The 22,924-nt window shown below is 38.9% G+C and overlaps 1 protein-coding gene across 9 annotated transcripts in view; it reads right to left on the bottom strand.

The window, feature by feature from the left end:
- The window catches only part of auts2a (activator of transcription and developmental regulator AUTS2 a), a 1,204,773-nt gene that overhangs the window by 36,575 nt on the left and 1,145,274 nt on the right, over positions 1 to 22,924 (bottom strand). For 6 of the 9 annotated variants that reach the window (XM_043718594.2, XM_043718595.2, XM_043718596.2 and 3 more), the window contains 4 exons: positions 18,383 to 18,618; positions 13,790 to 13,834; positions 5,284 to 5,379; positions 617 to 688 (listed from right to left, as the gene is read on the bottom strand). In XM_043718594.2, the coding sequence (XP_043574529.2) occupies positions 617 to 688; positions 5,284 to 5,379; positions 13,790 to 13,834; positions 18,383 to 18,618 (449 nt within the window). The remainder of the gene's footprint in view (positions 1 to 616; positions 689 to 5,283; positions 5,380 to 13,789; positions 13,835 to 18,382; positions 18,619 to 22,924) is intronic. The other 3 variants (XM_043718597.2, XM_043718599.2, XM_043718600.2) reach the window with 3 other exon arrangements.

Genomic DNA, 22,924 nt, shown 5'->3' with positions numbered 1-22,924 from the left:
GAAAGTAGGCCATTCAGCCTACTGAGTCCACACTGACCCTCTAAAGAACATCCCACCCAGACGCAATCCCTACCCTACCCCTATAACCCTGCGTTTCCCATGGCTGACCCACCTAGCCTGCACATCCCTGGACACTATGGGCAATTTAGCATAGCCAAACCACCTAACCTGCATATCCTTTGGACTGTGGGAAGAGACCGGAGCACCTGGAGGAAACCCATGCAGACCCTGGGAGAAAGCGCAACTCCATACAGTCGCTCAACGGTGGATTTGAACTCAGGTCTATGGCGTTGTGAGGCACAAGTGCTAACCATTAAGCCACCGTGCCGCCCCGACTGCCTAACATTTTCCCCGTACCTTTATCTGACAAAAGCATAATAACTTTTTGTACCTCTTTTCACAGATGAGAAAACAAATAGCTACAATCAACATAGTGTCAATATTTCCATCCCAAGCACAGATAGTTTCCTGGTCTAATTATGCATTTATAACCTATTTGAACATGTAGAATGCAAATATGGCAGACATTAAAGAGTTGCAGATTATCCAAGGACAATGTACCAATATAAAATGAATAACCAAGGGACAGCTTTTTGAGAAATCTGATCACATTTACCCTGGGGTCTTTCTGCAGCAAGGTATGGGGAACTGCTCCAGGCCGTCCTGCTACATCAATAGGATTGGAGGTCTGCAGAGGAAGATAGAAAATCTTGTTAATATGGAAAGATAAACTATTTCTGACAGTCTGTTGAGTAGGCGAAATGTTTAATTTAAGCCAGCAACTGTAAAAGAACATAGAGGCCATTTTCTGAGCAGCTGGTGAATTTTCTTACACATTTTTGACCTTTCGTTAACAAGTGCAGAGCTGTAAGTAACCATGAGAAACAATATCATGCTGCTCTTATTTGTCAATGCGACTTATGTTACATCAATCAAACCTCTTTTTGTCAATCACTGGTCACTTCATTGTATTGCTCGCCACTCAAATCCCCCTCCCCAAGCTCTACTTATTTCTGGATCTGCCACTGGGGAAAACAAACTTATTTAATTCATTTACAACAGGGATTTCAAAATCCCACCAGTCTTCTTTTGGCCCTGATGTCATTACAACATATCTACAGCTACCGATTTGATTAACCACACCCTTTCTAACACCTTTGAAACACAGGTTTCATTAAAAATATATATATTCTGTCTCTCAAGCTGACCTTTCCCCCAGTACATCCCTCAGCTTCACCCCTTCAATTCAAGGGAGACAGACATGAATGGTTATAATGGACAACTTGGTTAACTCTCCCCTGTCTGGTTGGACCATGTACAACACTTACAGGTCCTGCGCTCATCAGCTAAAACACCTCACTATTCCCGGATCATTTGAAAACACAAAGTAATCCCCTGACTTCGTTTCTCCACTACAAACAACATTCTTAACTCCTCTCTCGCATTCTTCACCTTCCATTTCAACAACAACTGTGGGGTGCTCATGGACTCCTGCACCACTAAGATTGAGGCCATTCAATCCACTTCCTCTCCCACTTTTCTCCCTTCTCCAAATTCCTCTCTGCCACTGTCCATGCCCTGAATTCACATCTCTCTCTAGTTTCGGCCTCATCTTACTTCATTCATTCTCTTTCCATCTTGTTCCCGGGACTGCTTCCATAACATCCTCAAAACTGTTCCTGATAAATGGATGACCGACAAAATTCCCTTAAATAAAACAGAGAACTGCAGAGGTCTGAAATAAACAGGACCAGAAATAGCTGGAGAAATGCAGCAGATCTTGCAGCATCTGTGGAGAGAAAACAGAGTTAACATTTTGAGGCCAGTGACCGTGAAGAAATGTAGGACTGAACTAGAAGCATTAACTCTGTTTCTCTCTCGACAGCTGCTGTGAGACCTGCTGAGTTTCCACAGCAATTTCTGTTTTTATTTGTGACAAGATTCCCTTCCCAGTACACCCATTAATGTGCTTGCTGATCCATACTGACTCCCAGTTAAATTCTCATCACCGTTTTCCAAACTCTCCATAGTTTCCACAATTGGCCACCTGGGCATCGCTGACTTTAACTGTTCAACTAATAGTGGCTGTGTCTTCAACTGCCAATGTCTTATGTTCTGGAATAACCCCTCTATCTCTTTACCTAGCATTCCTGCTTTAAGACACACCTTGCAATGCACCTCTTTGACCAAGCTTTTGGTCATCTAACCAATGAAATTATAAGTTACTCTGTCAACTTTTGTTCAATAACCATTCCAATGAAGGATCTTGAGGTATTTTCATTTGTTAAAGACATCAGATAAACACAAGTTACTGTAGCTCAAGCCATTGCTATGTTATCAAGCAAACAATTGTTTCAATGAGTTTGGGCAGAAAACAAAGCCAAGCATTATTACTAGAGAAAAGTGCCATATTCTAACTCAGGTACAAAGCACTAAAATCATCTGGTACACAGTAAAGAGTTCTTTGCATAACGCCCTTGCAATCTACCTCCGTTCCAATCTCCTCCAACTGCCTGCATCCCTAAAATATTTCATACACCAGCTGCTCTGCAGTTTCCTTATCTGGGATTGTATCTGCATAATATGAAATTATTAGACAACTAACATTCTGCTTCAACCTTACAGCAATGTGGACAAATTTAAGTTTCTGAGCAGCTCTCTAAAACAACATACTGATTTCACCATTCGTGCTGCATCAACATGCAGATCAACTATTTCTGACTTTGAGTCCTTTTGCTTCATCATACTACTGCTCTGAGAGATCATGGTGAATGGGAACTGGTTTGGAATTTCCCAAATGCATTTCACATAGGACCTAAACAGTCTTGTTTGCGCTAGACTTAAACCCAGGTGCCATAATCAGAAAGCCTCTCTGTTAACACACTGACAAACCATAATCCATTCTAGCCTCCATTCACTTCTGCAGATGGCACTTCCCACAGCCTATGGTACTGAGGTCAAAAGAGATTCCAAGTCACACTGAATGTGAGAAATTCAATAATGTGGCTCCAGAAGGTAAGACAAGGGAATCCTTCCTTGTATTCAGTGTTATTCATAAAATATATGACCTCACTGAGTTTGAAGTTAGAATATGATTGGATAACATAAATTGCTGAAATTCAATTACCATCCATTAGAATTTACTTGAAAGAAGTCGAAAAGATTTCACTTAGTTGGTTGGTTTGTGAACGTTAGTCTGCAGAACATCTTAATATCCGCTTTACAGAAGCAACTTTGGAAAGAAAAGCAAATATGAAGGAAAATCCGATGCACTGTTTTAACTGGATAGCTCGAAAGTAAATTGCTGACGATACTTTTTACTAATTTACTAAGAGACCATGGTAATGTTTTCCCAGCACTGACTAGTAACAGATAAGATTAAATCAGGAACTCGTCAGCTGGTGAGTGCAGATTGCCCATCTCTCCATGAGTACCAGCAGCTTTGTTCCAGGCTCAGCCGAGCTGTCTGTGGGGCACTGCTGGCCTAATTCTTTTACCTTCAGAGTCAAGGCACTTTGTCAACAAAATATACTTCAATATGCAACTCCCAAGTGTTGGCAAAACCAATGGAATTGCCAGATGTAGGTAGGTGCATCTTTCTGCGATAACATAAATCAGTTTCATCACATATTCTTTATATAAATAAGGCCTATAAGATGAGCTGCCAAAAAAAAAATTGCATTCTGTTTCTCTGTAGCTAGGTCACATTGAAACAAATCATCATCTTAACTGGATGTGACTGTTACAATTTGCGCCTTTCCACAATACACTTTACTCAGTAAAAAGGTCATTTTCATAAGCAGACCTGTGTGTCGGAGAAAGTGAGATCTGTAATCCGTTTCCTGATGTGAATGGAACATGACATAGGGTGAACAATTACTCTTTTACCAGGACATGATGCAGTGGAAATTATGGGAGCAATCAACCACATTCCGTCTGTTTCAACAGATGGATAATACTGGAGTCTGAATGAAACCAATAATCATACATATATACAAGCGGTTTGATAACATATACTAGTAAGAAGCCAGTAATTCAATACTTGATTCATTACCTAAACTGTTTCTAATCAGCAAATTTAGAAATCCATTCCAAATCCTTCTGAATTTAGTCTGTAATGGAATGTGTGTAACACCCACTCACTGTTTCACTGTAGAAACAGGCAGAGGAAACAATGAGATAGTTGATGCAGACTTGATGGGCCAAGTGGACTCCTTCTATGTTGTGCAATGATTCAATGAAGCAATAGGAATATTCCATTCAATTTAATTTTTATCCCTTAGGATTTCAAAGCCAGATTCCTTCTGATTATCAAACAGATTCCTCACAATCATCATACAATTACAAATGCTAAAAGTATTAAACTTAAGACAGCAATAGCTTTCATTTTCATGTCTTTGAGGCAAACACACGCAAATGATTATTCCAAAGACATGAATAATATTTGGTACAATTAATGCAGGAATAAGAGAAGCAATTCCATTGAGAGGATCTGACTGAAGATTATCTGTGTCTCCAGATAGGTCTGCATGTTGGTTTTCCCTCCCAGTGCCAAGACGAGGGTTTTATCTCAGAAATTGAAATTAATTATAAATTTGCTTTATTTCACTAAAGTTCGCATTAAAAATGACGCACTCGATGTTTGAGGCATGAGGAGCTCTATGTCCATCACAGTTGCATCAACCTGACAGGAATAATGTAGTGCTCCTCCTTCCCAAACCAAGAAGGGGATTCACCAAAAATCTTTTATCAAACACAAACAGAAATTTCTGGAGAAACTCAGCAGGTCTGACAGTATTTGAGAGTATAAACAGAGGCAACGTTTCAAGTTGAGTGACTCTTTGTCAGTTCTGAAGTTTGTTCTTGTCTGATCTTACAGTTCTCTTTGCTTGCTTACAGAACGAGCTCCATGGTAAGTTCTAAGGAAGGGTCACTGGACACAGAACGTTAACTGTTTTCTCTCCACAAATGATGCCAGACTGAGTATTGTCATAAATTTCTGTTTTTGTTTGTTCCAGATCTTCAGCAACCACATTTCTGTGCTTTAGTCACCAAAAAGCTTTTCCCGTTTGATGATTCGAAGAACCATTTTCAATCATGGATTTGATTTGCAGTCATTGCAAGCAGACGATGGAAATCCACCTCCTTCAGATAGTCTTCAGGGGTCAAGATGATCTTAATTCAGATCCTAATGGATAAAAGCTCCCAACACAGACCATTGACCATGAGTGACATTTCAAAAACACAGGCATGGAAAATTGGGAAGAGGGACTGCTGGGTTACCTTAGGCTGAAATGCTCCTTGCAGAGAGCCAAAAGGACCTGTAGGTGGAATCATGGGAGGAATTCCAGACATGGACGGAGGATATGAATGAAACAACTGCAGGAAGAAAAGGAGGAATGTTTCAGGTTCGCTGATCATAATGATAAAGTGAAGAAAGACAAGCAAAGCGTTCAGCACCTCCTCTGTTAAATACTGCGCAATTTAAAATTAGGTTAGAAAGGTAGCTTTGGAACAGGATTTGGTTTCACCAGCATTTTAAATTCAATCAATGTAATAGATGCATTTCTTAGCTCACAGGAATGCTGAAAGAAGAAACAGGCATATACTGTGTTGACCCTGAGAGCTCAAACTTTAATTCAGCACCTCCAAAAATCATGATGACAAGCAAGTCCGTGCTAAACTGGTTTATTTATTTTCCTGCTACTACAACATCGGCAAAAACGTAATGGTCTGTCACCACATTTCCCTCCTGTTGCTAATGGCAGTTAAAATGGCAGCGTGCATTAACGTATGCCAGCACAAAGTAATAGTCCAATCCCCAAAATAGGCTGCGTGTTTGTCTAAACTCTCACATACCCTGCTGCCAATGAAGCTATTCATGTGGAAGCCTCGGCACGTGTTCTTCAATTGATTTAATATATTTCTTGGGGAGTACAGTTCAATCTGAATGGTATTCCAAACACACAAATTCAATTACATAAATCCAAATCCAAACAGCAAAGTCTCAACTAGCTCTCTTCACGTAAATGTATGTAGTTCAAATAAGTTTTAATTTTGTGACAGAGTTCATCTATACTCACAGTTCTACATCATCTTCTAGGTGAAAAAGCATCACTACATTGGCTAAAAATGTCTCTATTATCAAAATTGACCAATTACCTATCCCATGCCTGAGTCTACGTAGGTTATTGTGCCAACTCTATACTGTATTCTGCAGCCATCTTGTATGGTCACATTCTAATTCTTCTTTTAAAGGAGGATGCATTGTGAAACTTTAATGAATGCACTTTCAATCAGGTTTCCCATAAATTTACAAATCCTAACAAGAGAAACTCCACTTAGCAAAAAGTCTTTTATTACCTATTTATTTTTAGCCTCCTTGAAGATCCTCCTTTATACTAACAGACGAGAAAGGAATGTTGCTTTTCCAAACTAAAGATGGTTTAAGTAACACTGCCCTTAACACTCTTTTCCTGCTCTTAATAGATTATGACACCTGAAGTACCTTCCAAATAAGTTTGCTCATCACCATTTGTTTTGGGTTCCCATGATATAGTTACTGTAAAACAACGTTGTCGTGTATTGTTTACAGAATACTGGTGCAATCACTTCCTGTCAGAAGCAAGATGCAATATGCAAGCATTACCGATAGCCAATGTCTGAAATGAGGATTATGAGAACCTGTGGTTTTTGATGCCTTGAACTTACAATATGTATCATGCCTATCAAAGCACATATACATAATATTTAATGGCATCGACCTTATGGCTGAGATTTGGAACCACCTAATGGTGATTGACCTCAGTCTAAAAACAATGTACGAATTGCATTATGAGAGAACAAGGAGATGACCTACTCCAAGGGCTCTATTAACATGACTTCTCTTTTGGATACAATAGGCCTTAAAGATGGATAACAGCTTTTTATGTAGGTTTGCTTTCTTACTATTAGAGAAAACACAAGTCTCCACACAATGTTTTTTGACAGAGAGCCATTTGTAAAATATTTCTTACGCATAAGGAATACAATTGCAGCTAAGATGCAAGGCATTTACTCAGAACTAACATGCCACTTGCTTTTCACAACAGATCACTTCCTTACAAATTTACTATTCAAAAATGTCCTGAATCTCTTAGATTTTTGGGACAGTTTTCCATTTTGCTTCTTTCATAGTCAATACAGCCACCTACCAATCAGGTCTGATATTTGTTCAATGAATCTTAAGCAGGGAAACAGAACAAGTATTCAGCGATAGACCTTTGTCCACTGGTGAGGTTCCCATGGTTTATTAATGGTGTTTGGTGCACTTTGACTATTTGGAGGCTGCAGGCAAACATTTGGCTCAGATAATCTGTGCCCTCGATGTTACATTAAGTTTGAGACCCAACAAATATTACTGTAGTACAAGACTACAAAGAATTTTGAACCCTAGTTACATGACACACGATTCAAAGATTACCGATAGCTTTAAATCATTACTCCAAAGCTCAAGCACCCTCAAGAACAAGGTCTGGTTTCTGGAGGGTATTAATTCTGTAGATAAATCCAGCGCAATGGAAAGCAGCAATAGCAGCAAAGAAAATGTATAGCTGTTACTGATTATTGGTATGGAGGATTAAGCTTAGAAGTAGTAACTGAATTAAGTCAACCATTTTTACTACACACAATTAAATAAGATCTTAGCTATAGACAGAGATAACTTCTTGCTCTATCCTACATAGAGTTTGGTGAACTTAAAGATGGAATATATCACCTATTTTGAATTGCATTTAAAGTTATGCCCTACGAATATAATTGAACAATATATTGTATTGCATAAGATGCTTTTGAAATGGACTCACTGAAAATAATTCTCCATCAGTAACACTGAAACTGGATATTTCCTTAACTTTTAACAGATGTCATCTCAAGAAGATGGGATTCAGTAAATCCAACTCAATACTGCTGTCCCTGTGATTAGCTTTGTTCTGACCACATACAGTATTCCCTTTTGATCTTATTTCTGAAAGCAGATGTAGGCCTCCAGTTGATTAAAACACGATACTATGATCTCACATATCATCAATGGCATTTTGTGAATGCTACGGTTTGTTTTTATTCCTTTAAAAAATTAACTCATTTTGGCAAAGTTATGTGCAGAAAATTAGAAATGAGTTAAGGTCATTAACATGTTTCTAAAAAAACTGCCTAAATTCATATTAATCTGCTGTCACTAAGCACTGATCAGTATTTGCAGTTCAGTGTCACATTTGACACTTGCATGAATCTTGCTACTTTAATAAAACATACTTCAAGTAATCTCAAGGATTGATTTGTTTACAGCCAATTCCTGAACTTCTGCAATGACTTGATTTGATATTTTGACTGTCTCAGTAGATATTGATTTGAAGTGCTTGAAAAGTACTGAAATATTGTGAAAGAAAATTGCTCTATGTAAAAAAAAGGAAAAAAAAACATTTCTGGTGACTTTCCAATGGAAAATAGACCTGTACAGAAAATACCTGCTCGGTGATTTCTGCTCATCTGGAGACTGGGAACTGTGCACTCCTCCTGGTAAATGGCATTTCACCTCTCGTAAACTCCATACAATGAATTTAATTATCAAATGATTATTTAGAAGTAAGATACATAAGGCTAGGGGTGTCAGTTGCATTACAATAAAGCAGTTGAATCTGCACAAAGTTCGAAGGGTGCTGGGATTTGTAAAATGCTCCCTTCTATTTTATTCTGCATCTCCTACAGATGTGGAGAATGGGTCTCTGTCTGAAAGCTCTGGCTCATATATTCCCTGCACATCGTATTCATCCACAGCTCCTGATAATGTACTTAATTTTGTTACTACTTTTAAGCTCTAATGCTGAAAAAGCAATGCATCAAAGTGTGTGCATAGCATGGAAGCACACCAATGACCAAGAAAAGCTTTGGATGCAAGAGATTTGAAAATGAAGTGGGTAAGCAGCTCAGCTGTGTGAATACCAAAGATCACAGCACAGTCCAAGAGCAGCTCACAATGATGATCTAAAACCCTTGAAGCACTGTCTGTTAAGTGTGATCTCAGGCATGCAACAACCCTATTTACACACGTGGGGATTTAATCAGGTCTATGCTGCATGAAAGAGACCACTGTATATGTGCAATAGATGCCAAATCAATAAGCCATTTTCTTTTCTCTCCGACATCAGTAATAGACTGGACTCTGCTACTTACTTCCATTCATCAACAAATTATGACCATAATTATCCCTGCATGTCATGTATTATCACTGCATATCACATGCAAGCTGAAACTCACCATATTATTCTCTTACCCTAACCCACTGACTCCCAGAGCTTCTAAACTTAGCAAGTCCTTAACTGCTTCAGAGTTTCCATCTTCCTGGATAAATGTAAAAATTTTAAACCCAAGTCTGGTTTCTTCAACCTCAATTTGCATCTTTTAAAAAAATTATGATGTCTACAAACCAAAAACATTAATATCACGTTCCCTAATTACATCTGACCACTGACCTCCTGTCTGCCTCCAGCAATATCTGTTCTTATTTCTCCATGTGCATTTTTGTCCCTATTTCTTGAATTGTGGGGTCATTGAGGTATCTCAATTCATAAACAGTAAAAGAAATACACACAATCTTGCTACAAGCAACAAAATTGATATGAAGGGCACTACCTCAGTTAAACTTTATTGTTGGGTTTCCAAAGTCCTACACTTCAGCACCCAAGCTCAATAAAGCATCAAAACCAATTGTATTAATATAGGATACCTACTGCTTCCCAAAGGCTCCTTCGGCCTCCCGTTGTAAGCTATGAGACATCAGTTTTACTCAAGAAAATCATTTTATAACTCTCTAGTGATCAGATTTTAATTTTGTTTCTCTTTAAAAATATGTTACTGGGTGTCAAAAGTGGTGGAGGAATGAGAATAAAAATGTAAGTTTGATTGGATACAGTCCCTGAAACTATACTTAATAGATTATAGCCTTTACATTTCTGACTGTTGTGATTAGTTCAAAGGAGCTTTCATGTGCCTTTGATATCCAGGCTGTTTAAATCATTGGAAAGGATGTGGTTTCTTAAGGAAAGGCTCTGGTGTGAATTAAAATGTACAATGCACTCAGTGATGAACAACAGGTGGTGCACTGAAGTTGTGTTGGAAATCATCTCCTCCAGAGGCCTGCTCTCAATTTGAATTGGCTCTGGTGCAAATGGACCAACCAAAGTCAATCTGGTTTGATTACACCATTGTTCCACTGTTTAGCTGTGATATGAATTCACTGTCTCTTCTCCTTGGCAGGAGAGTAAGTATCTTGATAGATTAATTATTCTGCTGTGCTGTCATGATGTTGCTGAGATTACACATGTTTGTGGGGGGTGAAACCATTCTGCCAGCATATAATCACAGTCCCCTGGGACTGCGGTAGCATCCTTACCTCTGAGCCAGATTGTCTGCAGAGGTGTGTAATGTCTGAACAGGTTGATGAATAAAATACTTATCATCACAAGAGTATACTACTTGCTGCATTTCGAAGAAATGAAAAGGTGGGGGAGGTGACACATCAAACACTTACTTGAACAATTATTTTAGCACTATTATATTTGCTATGATTTAAGTGAAACAAAACAGAGTTGGGTTTTATAGATGTGTATGGTTTTGGAAAAAATAAATTTTCAATGCATCATGTGACTTTTAACTTGAGCATGGAGAAGGATGTACCAGTCCTCTATTTTGGATTACACCTCCAAGCCATCTGATCCTTTTTACCCAGTTCATAATTTGTTGACTTCCAGAAAAGAGGGCTAGCATCCTCTGAAGTCTCAAATAGGCCAGCCACATGAACAAGACTTAGCAGTTCAACTTGATGGTACATGGCCCTTTGTGTTGGATCACAGGTTTTGTAACTAGTGCTCTGCAATGAATTCCCTGATTCTCCTGAAGCCATTGCCATGTGCCAAGGCACAGTTCCACAAATGTCAGTGATCCTTCAAGCCCTTCATTCAATGGGCTATTCCTCACAAATAAACTTGAATAAGTGACTTCAAATCATTCAACCATGGAATGGAATGCACTAAAATCAAATCCTTCCTTATCCAACAGCCCCACACACATTTTCAATAGAATCATTGAAGAACAACAGAAGTAAGAATCTTACTGTAATTTCATGTTCTGTACACAATGGCCTAATCACAGAGATACAAGGAGCAATGCAACAGGAACTGGGAATGGAATCTGGGATCTACTTGCTCAGCTGGTATTTTCACCCATAAGGGAACTTGAGCATTTAAACTGTAAGAATACAAGTAAAAATCACAGCCTCCCTACAACAAGGAAACAGGCCATTCGGCCCAACAAGTCCACACTGACCCTCTGAAGAGCATCTCACCCAGACCCATCTCCTTACCCTTTTCCTGTAACCTTACATTTCCCATGGCTAACGCACCTAACCTATATATCACTGAACACTATGGGTAATTTAGCATGGTGAATCCACCTAACCTGCACATCTTTGGACTGTGGGAGGAAGCCGGAACACCCGGAGGAAACCAATGCAGACACAGGGAGAATGTGCAATCTCCACACCTGAGGGTGGAATTGAACCTGGATTCCTGACGTTATGAGGCAGCAGTGATAATCACTGGGCCACCGTGCTGTCCCTAAAAAGTTTGCTATACTCCAAATTAAGTATATATTAACTGAGATCCATATGCAGAGATATTGACAGCCAAACGTGCCGGCCAAGGTGACAACTTTTTATTCAACCATCAGGTGACTCCCAATAGTTTTTTCTTTTAATTTTGATTTTCTCACCCATTCAACTTTTGGTCAATTACAGATCTTCAAAAAATTAATTTGAAAGCAGTTTGGGCAAATGGTATATTTTTTCCATTCTAGTCTGTATCCAGTGTTTTATTAAAAAGGTACTTTTTGTTAGTTTTTACCCAAAATTGTTCCATCTTGAATCTATATTTAGTCCCTATTAATTAAGGTCAGTTAGAGTATCTGACTGATGAAATGCTTCGGTAGTTGAAGGAGTGCTGAAGCATTGCCATTTGGATATTGTAAGCAACTGTAGGTCTAAAAGAAGTCGGATCCCTGGCATAGTACAAAAAGCAAGTGTGCACATCTTTGGCTGGCTTAACAAAGCAGGATAACCAAACGGGGAAAGCAAAACCAGGGAAACAGACTGCACTCAATGAGGTTACAGCAATATAGTTGTGCAGGAAGTGCTTCAAAGAAAGATGGCCTTTTTGAAGCAGCCCTACCCTTTGACACTGCAGCCATGCCTGATACTGTGATTACCTACGATCAAAATTAAGAATTTCTGGCTGAATGTATCTGAACCGAACTCTTCCTTATGCACCAAGACTGAAACAAACTTCTGTGTCGTCACTCTGCTGAGATTAACTCACTCAGCACAGATTGAGAGGATCAAACCTGGGATATTCCTAATCGCACAACTGAGAGTTCACAAAAAAACTTTCCAAGCACGCTAATGAAAACTTGTTGGTGTTTATATTAGTAATGGAAAAAAAAATCTGTGAAACTTAACAGCAAAGTTAGCATTTATTTTCCTGTAAAAATTCTGCAATCTTCAACTAGTTGATCTGAGGGGAACAGAATTCCTTAATTAGTTGGTAATCAAAGGGTTAAACATAGAATAGAAAGAAAATAATCTGATCTTAGTCTGAAGTCTCCCTCTAATGTGTATATGACTTCTGGCAAGCTTGATTTATCTGACTCATTTGAAACTCAAGAAAGACAGAAGAGGAAGCTTCAATGACAGAGGAAATAAAAGACAGACAGCAGAGCTGGCTTTACTCAATACACTGGCTTATCATGTAATGCCAACACTTGAATCAGAGGGCCAAATAATCATTAGTTTCTGCAGAGTTGCAACCCTGAAAACTTTGGTAAGCAACTATTGAATGGTTTTATTGATTAAATAAACTAGGAAAACCATGCTAAATAGTAATGGTTTCATAACATGACTGAAAGGGATGCTGTGGCATGTCACATACTGCAGACAAATTGAGTTCTGAGTCTCAGTTCTGCCATGCTTCTGAAAGATGCCTTTCTATAAGAGAGGAGGAGACAAAGCAAAATGCGATCAGAGAACATTCCCCTCTCTCTCCAATCACGCCATCCCACCTCTGAAGCCCTGCCACAACAGCAGCTGTCTCTCATTCCCCCTTACAGTGCTGTAAGATACCTGGCAGCAAGTCTGGATTCAGAAGTCTCAGATAGGCTAAGCCATATGATATTAGGCCTGAGAACAGGAGAAAATACAGCATAATCTACACAACATAGGGTTAAGCAGTAATCTCCAGACAGGATTCATTAAGCACACTGAAACTGAATGTTCTGTCGTAAGGTTTTCCATTAACATCTTCTCAAGAAACTCTAATTGCAAGAAATGCTAAAAAGGCCAAAAATACATTAGAGGTTGAATAGTATAACAAGTATTTTGCCTCAGCAGAAAGTAATGTTTTGCTAACCTGGCTGTGCTTGTTCTTGGCATGAATTCATGCTGCAGCTTAGATGAAAACAGTCCATTTATGCCAACTTTCAATCTACCTTTGACACATTTACGCTATACTGAAGTATTAAAAACAAGTACATGCACACAGGGCGTTGATACAAGCCCGCTAATAGCCTGATTTTCTTTTACATTTTGAGGTGTTCATGAAATAATTAAAGGGTTCAAATCATTACACTAATACTTCGATTATAACAGTGCTTCAAGGGTTGTTTATGACTGGAGCAAGCTTGGTGTAATGGTGAGTTCACTCACACTGTGTCGGTAGAAGGGATCAACTTTTGTTGGGTATTTGTCAAACTGCAAAGGAATCAAAGCACGTAAAACAAGTTATGGTCTATTAATACAGATTCATTCTCGTTGCCATGGCTACTCACGTTGTGCTGTTTAAAAATGATCTGTCATACTGAACTGGAGCTACTAGTGTCAGATATTATAATCCGCCCATGTGATAAAATAAATTAAACTTGTGTTCAATTTGCCACCTCGACTTAATTATTTTAACCCAGATCCAAAATGTGTACTGTGCAAATTTTGTATTTCACGAATTTTGACATCGACATCCTGTTAATAATACAAAGAAAAAAATACATTCAAGGGAGTCATTGATATCTAGGTTAGGATTTTCTTGTTTCTGTGCATGCCAATGTTCAATTATCTATCTATTCACTGTATGGACATAAAATCACTGGTTTCTGTTTGCAATAGTAAGAAACTAAGGGCATAGCATTTACATTTGGTGGTAATGGAAGTTTCCTTTATCCTTCCCTTCATGATTCTCTCATATAAATCTCACTAAGTAAGCAAAATCCTTTCACCAAAGTGCTTCACCATCACCACTCCTGGTTTGGCTTCCAAAAGACTTTGCTTGAAGATTACATGCTGTTACTATTTTCTCTCACTTAAGGACAATGCTCTATAACTCCCTCTCTCCTAAGCAATAGCAGGTCAGAGGTACAGAAATAGCTATGTAAAATATCATGCGGTGCAAACCCAACTTATGGGCAGTATGATCCTCCACCATTCTCTGCACAGTTTACTTTTAACAGAATGTCACTCCTATGTGTGATGGAATTGGTATTGGATTTAGCTAAGAAAGAACCTCAGGAATTTGCAGATTATAAAATGACAATATAAAAACTCAGTAACAACACTAAGAACAGCTTCAAAGTATCATGAGGAAGATAGGCTGACTCCTTCCAAGCCAGGGAAGTAGGAGGGGAATACCCTGCAATCCAAAGGGTTAACATGATAATGCGGTAGAAAGATGTCAAATCAATCAATAATTTAACTTCCACATAAAAGTATAGGTTTTCAAGTTCAAAACTGAAACTGTTTTCTCAAAGAAACTGCATTCCTCTTTCTCCGTCTGTCCCAAATTAACAGGCCACATGTTACTGACCTTCTCAATGAGCTCTGTGTAGGTTGTTTAAAGAAAAATTACAGTGCTCCAAATAACCAGTGACCAACATAACCTTTACATTTTACTCGGTTCATTCTGTTTAGATTTCTGCAGCCTCACAATAAACAGGTCAAATTTCAGACTCTCAATTTTTCCCCTTACAACAATTCACCCTTTTAGGCTAATGGAAAGGGACAGGTGGTCTTCAAAACAGTAATGAATACAAATGATCTATTTGTCGTTCCCTTCATAGTATAAAGTATAAAAGAGAACTTAAACTATTTGGACCAAGTCTCTGCAAGAGGCACCCTTTTTACTATTCTTGTATTTGGAAATCCACGGAGAATGAGCATCTATGAACATGAGACTATTAAAAACAGACGAAATAAAAGGTTAAAAAATGGATGTGATTCTACTTACTGTGAAGACTCCAAGCCATATGCATTACTGAAATGCTACATAGGCCTCATTTTTGTTATAGAAATGAACAAATTTGCATTTATATGACATCTTATCACATCGCCAGAATTTCTCAAGTGCTTTGTGGCCAATTAATTATTACTGAAGTGCACTCAATGTTGTTTTGTAGGCCATCACGGCAATAGATTTGCAGAAAGTAAGGTCCAGCATTGAGTGAAGTGATGAGTTAATCTGTTTTTGATGATGTTGGCTAGGGCAATAGGAAAACTTGCCATCATCCTTGAATAAGTAGATGAAGCTTCACGTTAATTCACTGTTTGAAAGACGGCATGTTCTAGAAATAAAATGTTCCCTCCCTACTGTGGCCTAGATTAAATATTCAATCCTGCATTTTTGTCTTGAATGCATAACTTTCTAACTCAGATATACAAGTGTTAATCATGTTACCCATCTAACTGGAAAGTTCAAGGCACCTACAGAAGAATGGATGAATTAGTGTAATTTTAAAATAAAGGACTTTTATTATTACAGACTTATACTAGGATTATATTTCAATTCTGAAATTATTTGTGTATTTATTGGTAGAGTACTGTCATTCATGGAAGCCACCAAGCTGACATTGTTATGGACTGAACTTCAATCTTCTACACAGCTATGTTCATGGTGCTTTGCATAAAATAATAAACAAAAATAGTTCACAGAAACTTACTGTTGCTCTAAATTACCTCAGCTCCATTTTATCCCTCTCCTCTGGCTTTCCACTTAAAATATATTCTTGAATACTATAATAGAGGCAAAACACTGCAGATGCTGGAAATCTGAATCAAACACAGAGAATGCTGGAGGAACTCAACAGTTCTCGCAGCATCTGTGGAGACAGAAACAGAGTTAATGTTTCAAGTCTGATATGACTGTTTTTCAGAACTGAAAACCCATGATTTTCAGTCACACATTCCTCCAGGTGGTCCAAGGTGAGCTGTCTGGAGCTTCTTGTGCTTTTCCTCACCACCTCAACTACATCACTTCATGTCTAGCCTGGCTGAGAACTGGCCTTATTCAGTCAAAGAACGGGCACAATCTAATGTTCACTTTGAAACATTGTTCCAAATCGCAGTTTCTATGAATGACACTGCTCCACCAACAAATACACACCTAATCCAAAAGTGAAAATATAACCCAAGATAGGCACAATCAGGGTCCTTCATTTTAGAATTACACCAACTCTTGCATAGGTGCCTTGAACTCTTCAATCCTTTTCAGTTCAGTGGGTAAGAACATTAACATTACAGAGTTCTTCATGATCACTGCTATTCTCCCCAAGACATTACCATAAAATGTATAAGTCCTGCTAGAGTTTGCTTTCCCAAAATGCAGCACCTCACACTTATCTAAATTAAAATCCATCTGTCACTCCACAGCCCATTGGCCCATCTGATCAAGATCCCGTTATAATCTGAGGTAACCTTCTTCACTGTCCACTACACCTCAAATGTTGGTGTCATTTGCAAACTTACTAACTATACCTCTTATGCTCCCATCTAAATCGTTTACATAAATAACGAGAAGTAATGGACAAACACCGATCCTTCTGGCATTCTGGGCCTCCAGTCTGAAAAACAACACACCACCACCAACACCCTCTGTCTTCTGCCTTCAAGCCAGCCTGTATCCAAATGGCTAGTTCTCCCTGTATTCCATGAGATCTGACCTTGCTAACCAGTGTCCCATGGGGAACCTTGTCGAAGTCTTACTGAAGTCCATATAGATCACGTCCACCACTCTGCCCTCATCAATCCTCTTTGTTACTTTTTCAAAAAACTCAATCAAGTTCGTGAGACATGATTTCCCATGTACAAAGCTCACTGATCACATCTGGAATAGTGTGTGTAGTTTGGATCGCATTACCTAAGAAAAGACATACTTGCCATAGGAAGAGGGTGTGAAAGTTAATCAGACTAATTTCTAGGAATGGCAGGTTTGTCAAATGAGAAAAGACAGAGTCCACTGGAGATTAGAAGAATGAGAAGGGATCTAATTGAAATGGATTAAATTCTGATAGGAATAGATGGACTGGATGCAGGAACGATGTTTCCCCTGGCCACAGATCCAGAACAAGGGATCATGGTCCCAGGTTACATGATAAGTCATGTCGCACTGAACTGAGGAAAAACGTCATCACACACGTGAACCTATAGAATTACCAACCACAGAAGCCTGTAGAGGCTGGATCGCTGAATATACTTAAGAAAGAAATAGATTTCTAGAGGCTAAATACATCAACGTGTATGGGGCGAGAGCAGAGATCTAGCATTGAGATTGAAAATCAGCCATGATCAGGTGGCAGAGCAGGTACAATGGCCTTCTCCAGCTTCCATGATTTTCTAAGATTTTATCAAAAACCCTGTGCTGTCTTGCAGAGAAACTTAAGGTGCAAACAGTGGTAACAGTTTATGGCAGCAAGTAGCTGCTACTATGGAAAAGTTGCTACCAATACAATACTGAGGATATATTATTGAAACCGGACAAAATAGGTTTGGACTGCTTATCAACCATTCAGAGGTTTTCTTTTTCTGCATAATTGGTTTCTGGTTTACAGCTCAGAAATATGAGACAACAGTTCCATCCCATTAGAAGCGCATACTGAAAACTGGACGCTTGATTCTTTTCTATAATTTAAAACCAAGACTCAGAAAATTGTTAGCAATGTCCAAATTCCCATCATGCACCAGGAACACCTCAGGCCTCCTGCCAGGTGTACAGTCAAATAATTACCCCTCAGTCTTAAGTTCACAACGGTCAATATAGTTGAGGAAAACTGGGAATTAAACTCATTATTAATTGCTCTAACACGAAGAAAACTAAGTATTTCAGGCTCAATTATCCAGTCTGAGCAATAATTGCATACCACATAGTTGGCGCAAACAGTTTTGAATCAGCTGACAATACACAGTTATATGCTGGTCATGCGGATCAGACTACTGGTGATATACGGGGTAAAAGGTTGCTTGTGCTCTACTTATCCTCACATTTCTGCCTTGGGTACGCACCATGGGTGGTGCAGGAGTTGGCATAATGGCCGTTGGTGGAATGGTGTGCGGGAACGGGGCAAACGTGTGCTGATGAGTGTGCTGATGGGTATGCTGGTGTTGATGTTGGTGGAACTCCGCTCGCATGTACGGAGGTGGCCCCAACGACGCCCCTCGGTCAGCACTTTGAGAGGCCAGAAATCGAGTGTTCAGCTCTTGCCGCAGAAGTTCTTGTTCTGCAGGAGACAGATAAACATTGTGAAGAGTCTGCTCAAATGCCACATTATACAATAAACAGAACAGATGGAAGTTTCATATTACAGTGCAATCATTATAATTCAGTTAAGGTAATGAAGTGATGAGACTCAGCAAACCATTTGTAAAGAAAATCTCAGAACTTCACAAAGAAGGCATGAATAAAACTCAAAATTGTACATACATATTGTGTACAGCATCAGATATAAGGGAGTGAAAATGTCCAGACATATTTTATGCATCATTCAAATGACTTGCACCTCTTTTTGGAACACTTTTTGTGACAACTTATCTAATAAAACCTCCAATGTAAACAGTTATTTCAGGATGTAGTACATCAACATTTGAGAATGGAAAAATCTTACATAAACATTTTGCCATCACAGTTAAAATGTAAAACCTGGTGTGCTATATAGTGGCTGGTTGTACAGTGTCTGACTCCTATTCCCACTGTCCACATTAGGTTAAAATATACTAAAACACATAGTTCCAGGAACCAAATCACAAAACGCCAAAGGTTTGGAAACCAGACAGATTGAAGACTGGTGCTGGTAATGGATAAAAGTTCCATTCCCAAAATCAGTACATCAGAGCTTTGTCAAGTCCATTTCCTTCTTCTCACTTCGCATCTGACAGACTCCAGGAATCTACTTAATCCTATGCTGCACCAGCAGATCTGCCAAACCTTAGATTACTGCTCTTTAGCAAAACTTGGGTCCTGTTAATATGATGCCACATCCACAATATATGAAGAAGCTTTGCGTGATACGATGACAAGCTGCCTGGAAATGGTCCAGGCTCTAACATGGCTTAAAAATACCTAACCGATCATTATTCTACTAAGAAATTTGCAACAATAGATGAGTTTAAAAGGCACAAGAGTGTAAGAGTCAATGCTTTTTTCACACACATCGGTGAGCAGCAAAATGTCATGTATAAACATACAAACTTCGAGCAAGATAAGACCAACAGTCTCTAGCTACTGTACCATTCAATAAGATTTTAGTTGATCTGATTCCTCGACATTCTTGTTGATTTCTGATAAATGTTCACATCACTGTTGCCCAAACATCTATCCATCTCTTTCTCAAGATCACTCACAGACTCTAATTCCATCACCTTTTGTGAAAGAGAGTTGCGAAGACCCATGACCCTCTACAAGAAACAATTTCTTCTTATCTCTGTCTTAACTGGGCCTATTTTTAAAAGGTTCTACATGCTCCATCAAGAATAAACATCTTTTCCACATATACCCTGTCAAGACCCCTCAGGATGTTGTTTGTTTCAATCCAGTCACCTTTTACACTTCTAAACTCTCGTCGATAGAAGTATAGCCTTTCCAACCCCTTCTTATTCGACAACCCATTCATTCCATGAACTCATTGAACAATCTTTCCCTGAAATCATCCAACAGATTTACACCTCTTCTTCAATAAGGATACCAAAACTACATACAATAGCCAGGGAAATGGTTTCACCAAAGCCTTGTTTAACTGAAACATGACCTCCTCACTTCCAAATTCAGTTCTCATTGCAATAAGTTATAATATTCTATTTGCATTTCTTATTACTTGTTGCACCTGTATGATCTTGTGATTCATGCACCAGGAAACCTCTATGTGATCCCTCCAAGTGTGAGAGCTCTGCAATCTCTCACTGCTTTGATAATATGCTTATTTTCTATTTTTCTTGTCATAATGGGAAATTCCACATTTTTTTGATCTTATGTTCGATTTGTCTGCAAGGACCAGCAACTTGTGCATTAACATACATGACTTCCAGTACATGCAAGTACATGAAACCTCAAGCCCAAGTGACAAACCAAAATTGTTTGTCAGTGTAATTCTACAGACACAAACACACACACGAATTTAGCAAATGTTGTCCAATTGCAAAATCACAAACAATGTTGGAAGCTTTACTGAGTTTTTCAAACACGGGCTGGTTGGGCATGGTCAATAATGTGTTTATTTATATGTACACATACTGTGCCTATTTCAATTACACAACATAGATTACAGCTGTTCGCTGGCTCATTGATCAGGACAATGGATTGACCAATCACCTGCCTGGTTTAAAATTTAAACAAAGCTTGGTGGTTAACTCTCATTCATTATTAACTGGTGCATTCTCTGAGACAAATATTCTACCAATCAGCTGGCCAACCAATCAGCAATCTGCTCTCATATAGTATAAATGTTGCTTTCTTGCACTTTGACACCTCTTGTGAACTGTCCTGTTGTGTGCAAGACAAAACGTTTCCAGAGAAATGTGTCTTTGTTCAGCAATAGTCAAGAAGCTCAACATAATTCAGATCAAATTAACATGTCATCCACCACCTTAAACATTTATTCTATCCACTACCAGCAAATAGTGACATCACTGTGTACCATCCACCAGGTGTTTCATAGCAACTTGGCAAGGCTCTTTCAAAAGCAACTCCTAAACCTGTGGTCTCAATAACAAGAACAAGTGTAGCAGATGCACAGGAACCTAACAACTGCAAATTTTCCTCACACAGCTCTCTGACTTGGAACTGAATTCTGCTCCATCACCATCACTGGGTCAAATGTTTGAAATTCTGTCCCAAATAGCATCTACACCACTCACCTTTGTGAATGCAATCAAGATTGGGTAGTAAATACTGGCTTGGCCAGCTCCACTCACATCTTACACGAGTAAAATAAAATGCAATTATTTCTGATTGGTAGAAAGACACATGTTCTACTGGTAAGTTTCTCACTCACAATGAATCAAGCAAACAAATAGTCTCAGCTTATGTCATATTGTATTTGCAGAGGTGGTGATACAGTGGGCTAGGAGAAAGCAAGGACTGCAGATGCTGGAGCTCAGAGTCAAGAGTGTGGTGCTGGAAAAGCACAGCAGGTCAGGCAGCATCCGAAGAGCAGGAGAATCAACATTTCAGGCATAAGCCCTTCATCAGGAATGCCTGAAACGTCGATTATCCTGATCCTCGGATGCTGCCTGACCTGCTGTGCTTTTCCTGCACTACTCTCTCAAGTATTGATTCAGATACCCAAGATAATGTTCTCAGGACATGGAATTGTATCCTACAATGAGGCAAAGTATAAAATTCGGAGTAAAAAAATATTTTGAATGAGAAACTAGTCTAATGGTAGCATTTTCATTTGTCATAAGTATCCATCTGGTTCCCTAATGTTGTTTGGGAAAGGAAATCTAGCAACCATGTATTGTTTTGCCTACAATGCTACAATACTACAATGACAGCAAAATGGCTTCGCAATCCACTTAGTTTACAGGCAATGAAGGATGGGCAAAAAAAAACAGTCCAGCTGTCTTCACTAGTGTAATACAACTCAGAGGTCTATCTTTAAAAGTACGCAGCAGCAATTTATTAATAACACAGCCTACCACTTACAATGAATGCTCTCTGGTATTTGTCAGCTTAGATATGTTGAAAGACATGAAATTCAAACTGTTTGGTATCAGCCCAACGTACTATTTCATCTATGGAAAAAAATAAGGTTGAAAAAATTGTAGGATAATGAAATAATTGAAAATGCAGATGTGCATACTACTGCACCTCAGATTCCATTTCTGGTAATTATCAAGCTAAAAATTCCCAAAACGTAACTTAGATCTAAAAGTAGAAAATGATGCTATTAAACATAAATGATCGGGTGTTGCAGTCCTGGATGAAATTGTGAGGTAAGCAGATCAGGACAAAGCTAGACCTGGATATCACCAACCAGTGCTCGACAAAAAAGAATCATTTTACACAAACAACGCTATGAGGTAATAGAAAAGGTCAACTTTCACCACAGCTTCAGCAGGAATGATATTTTAACATATCCCTTGACAAGGTATTGACAGAATCCACTTATACAATTGCAGTTAACAATTCGAAGAATCAAAAGATCTGCAGCCTTTGTTTCCTGTGCCCTCCAAGACACAGTTTAAACCTTCTTCTGGTTTCAGCTTCAGGTCTGGGCTTATTCTATGACTGATAATTGTTGACTTGGGTGCAGACTTGAGCAGTGGTCTGTACAACTTGTGTAGGTTCTACCATTACCACATTTGGCTGGATCAGATCAAGTGCTAACATACATTGTCCTCTATCAACACCATTTACTACTCCAGGGTCATTATGGAAGCCAAAAATACTGCACAGTTTCTCTTCTCACTATTATCTCACTGAAATCCCATCCCCCGTGACTCTAAACCTTCACCCTCAAGAAAATGCATATGGGTGGCTCACACTCTTTTACACACCAACTTAAATGCCATCTTCTCAGTTGGCAACCC

Source organism: Chiloscyllium plagiosum, unplaced genomic scaffold (genome assembly GCF_037043375.1).
Source record: "Chiloscyllium plagiosum isolate Xiang-an unplaced genomic scaffold, Cpla_swu_hap1 HiC_scaffold_31, whole genome shotgun sequence".
NCBI lineage: Eukaryota > Metazoa > Chordata > Chondrichthyes > Orectolobiformes > Hemiscylliidae > Chiloscyllium > Chiloscyllium plagiosum.
This window is presented reverse-complemented; position numbering and strand designations above follow the sequence as displayed.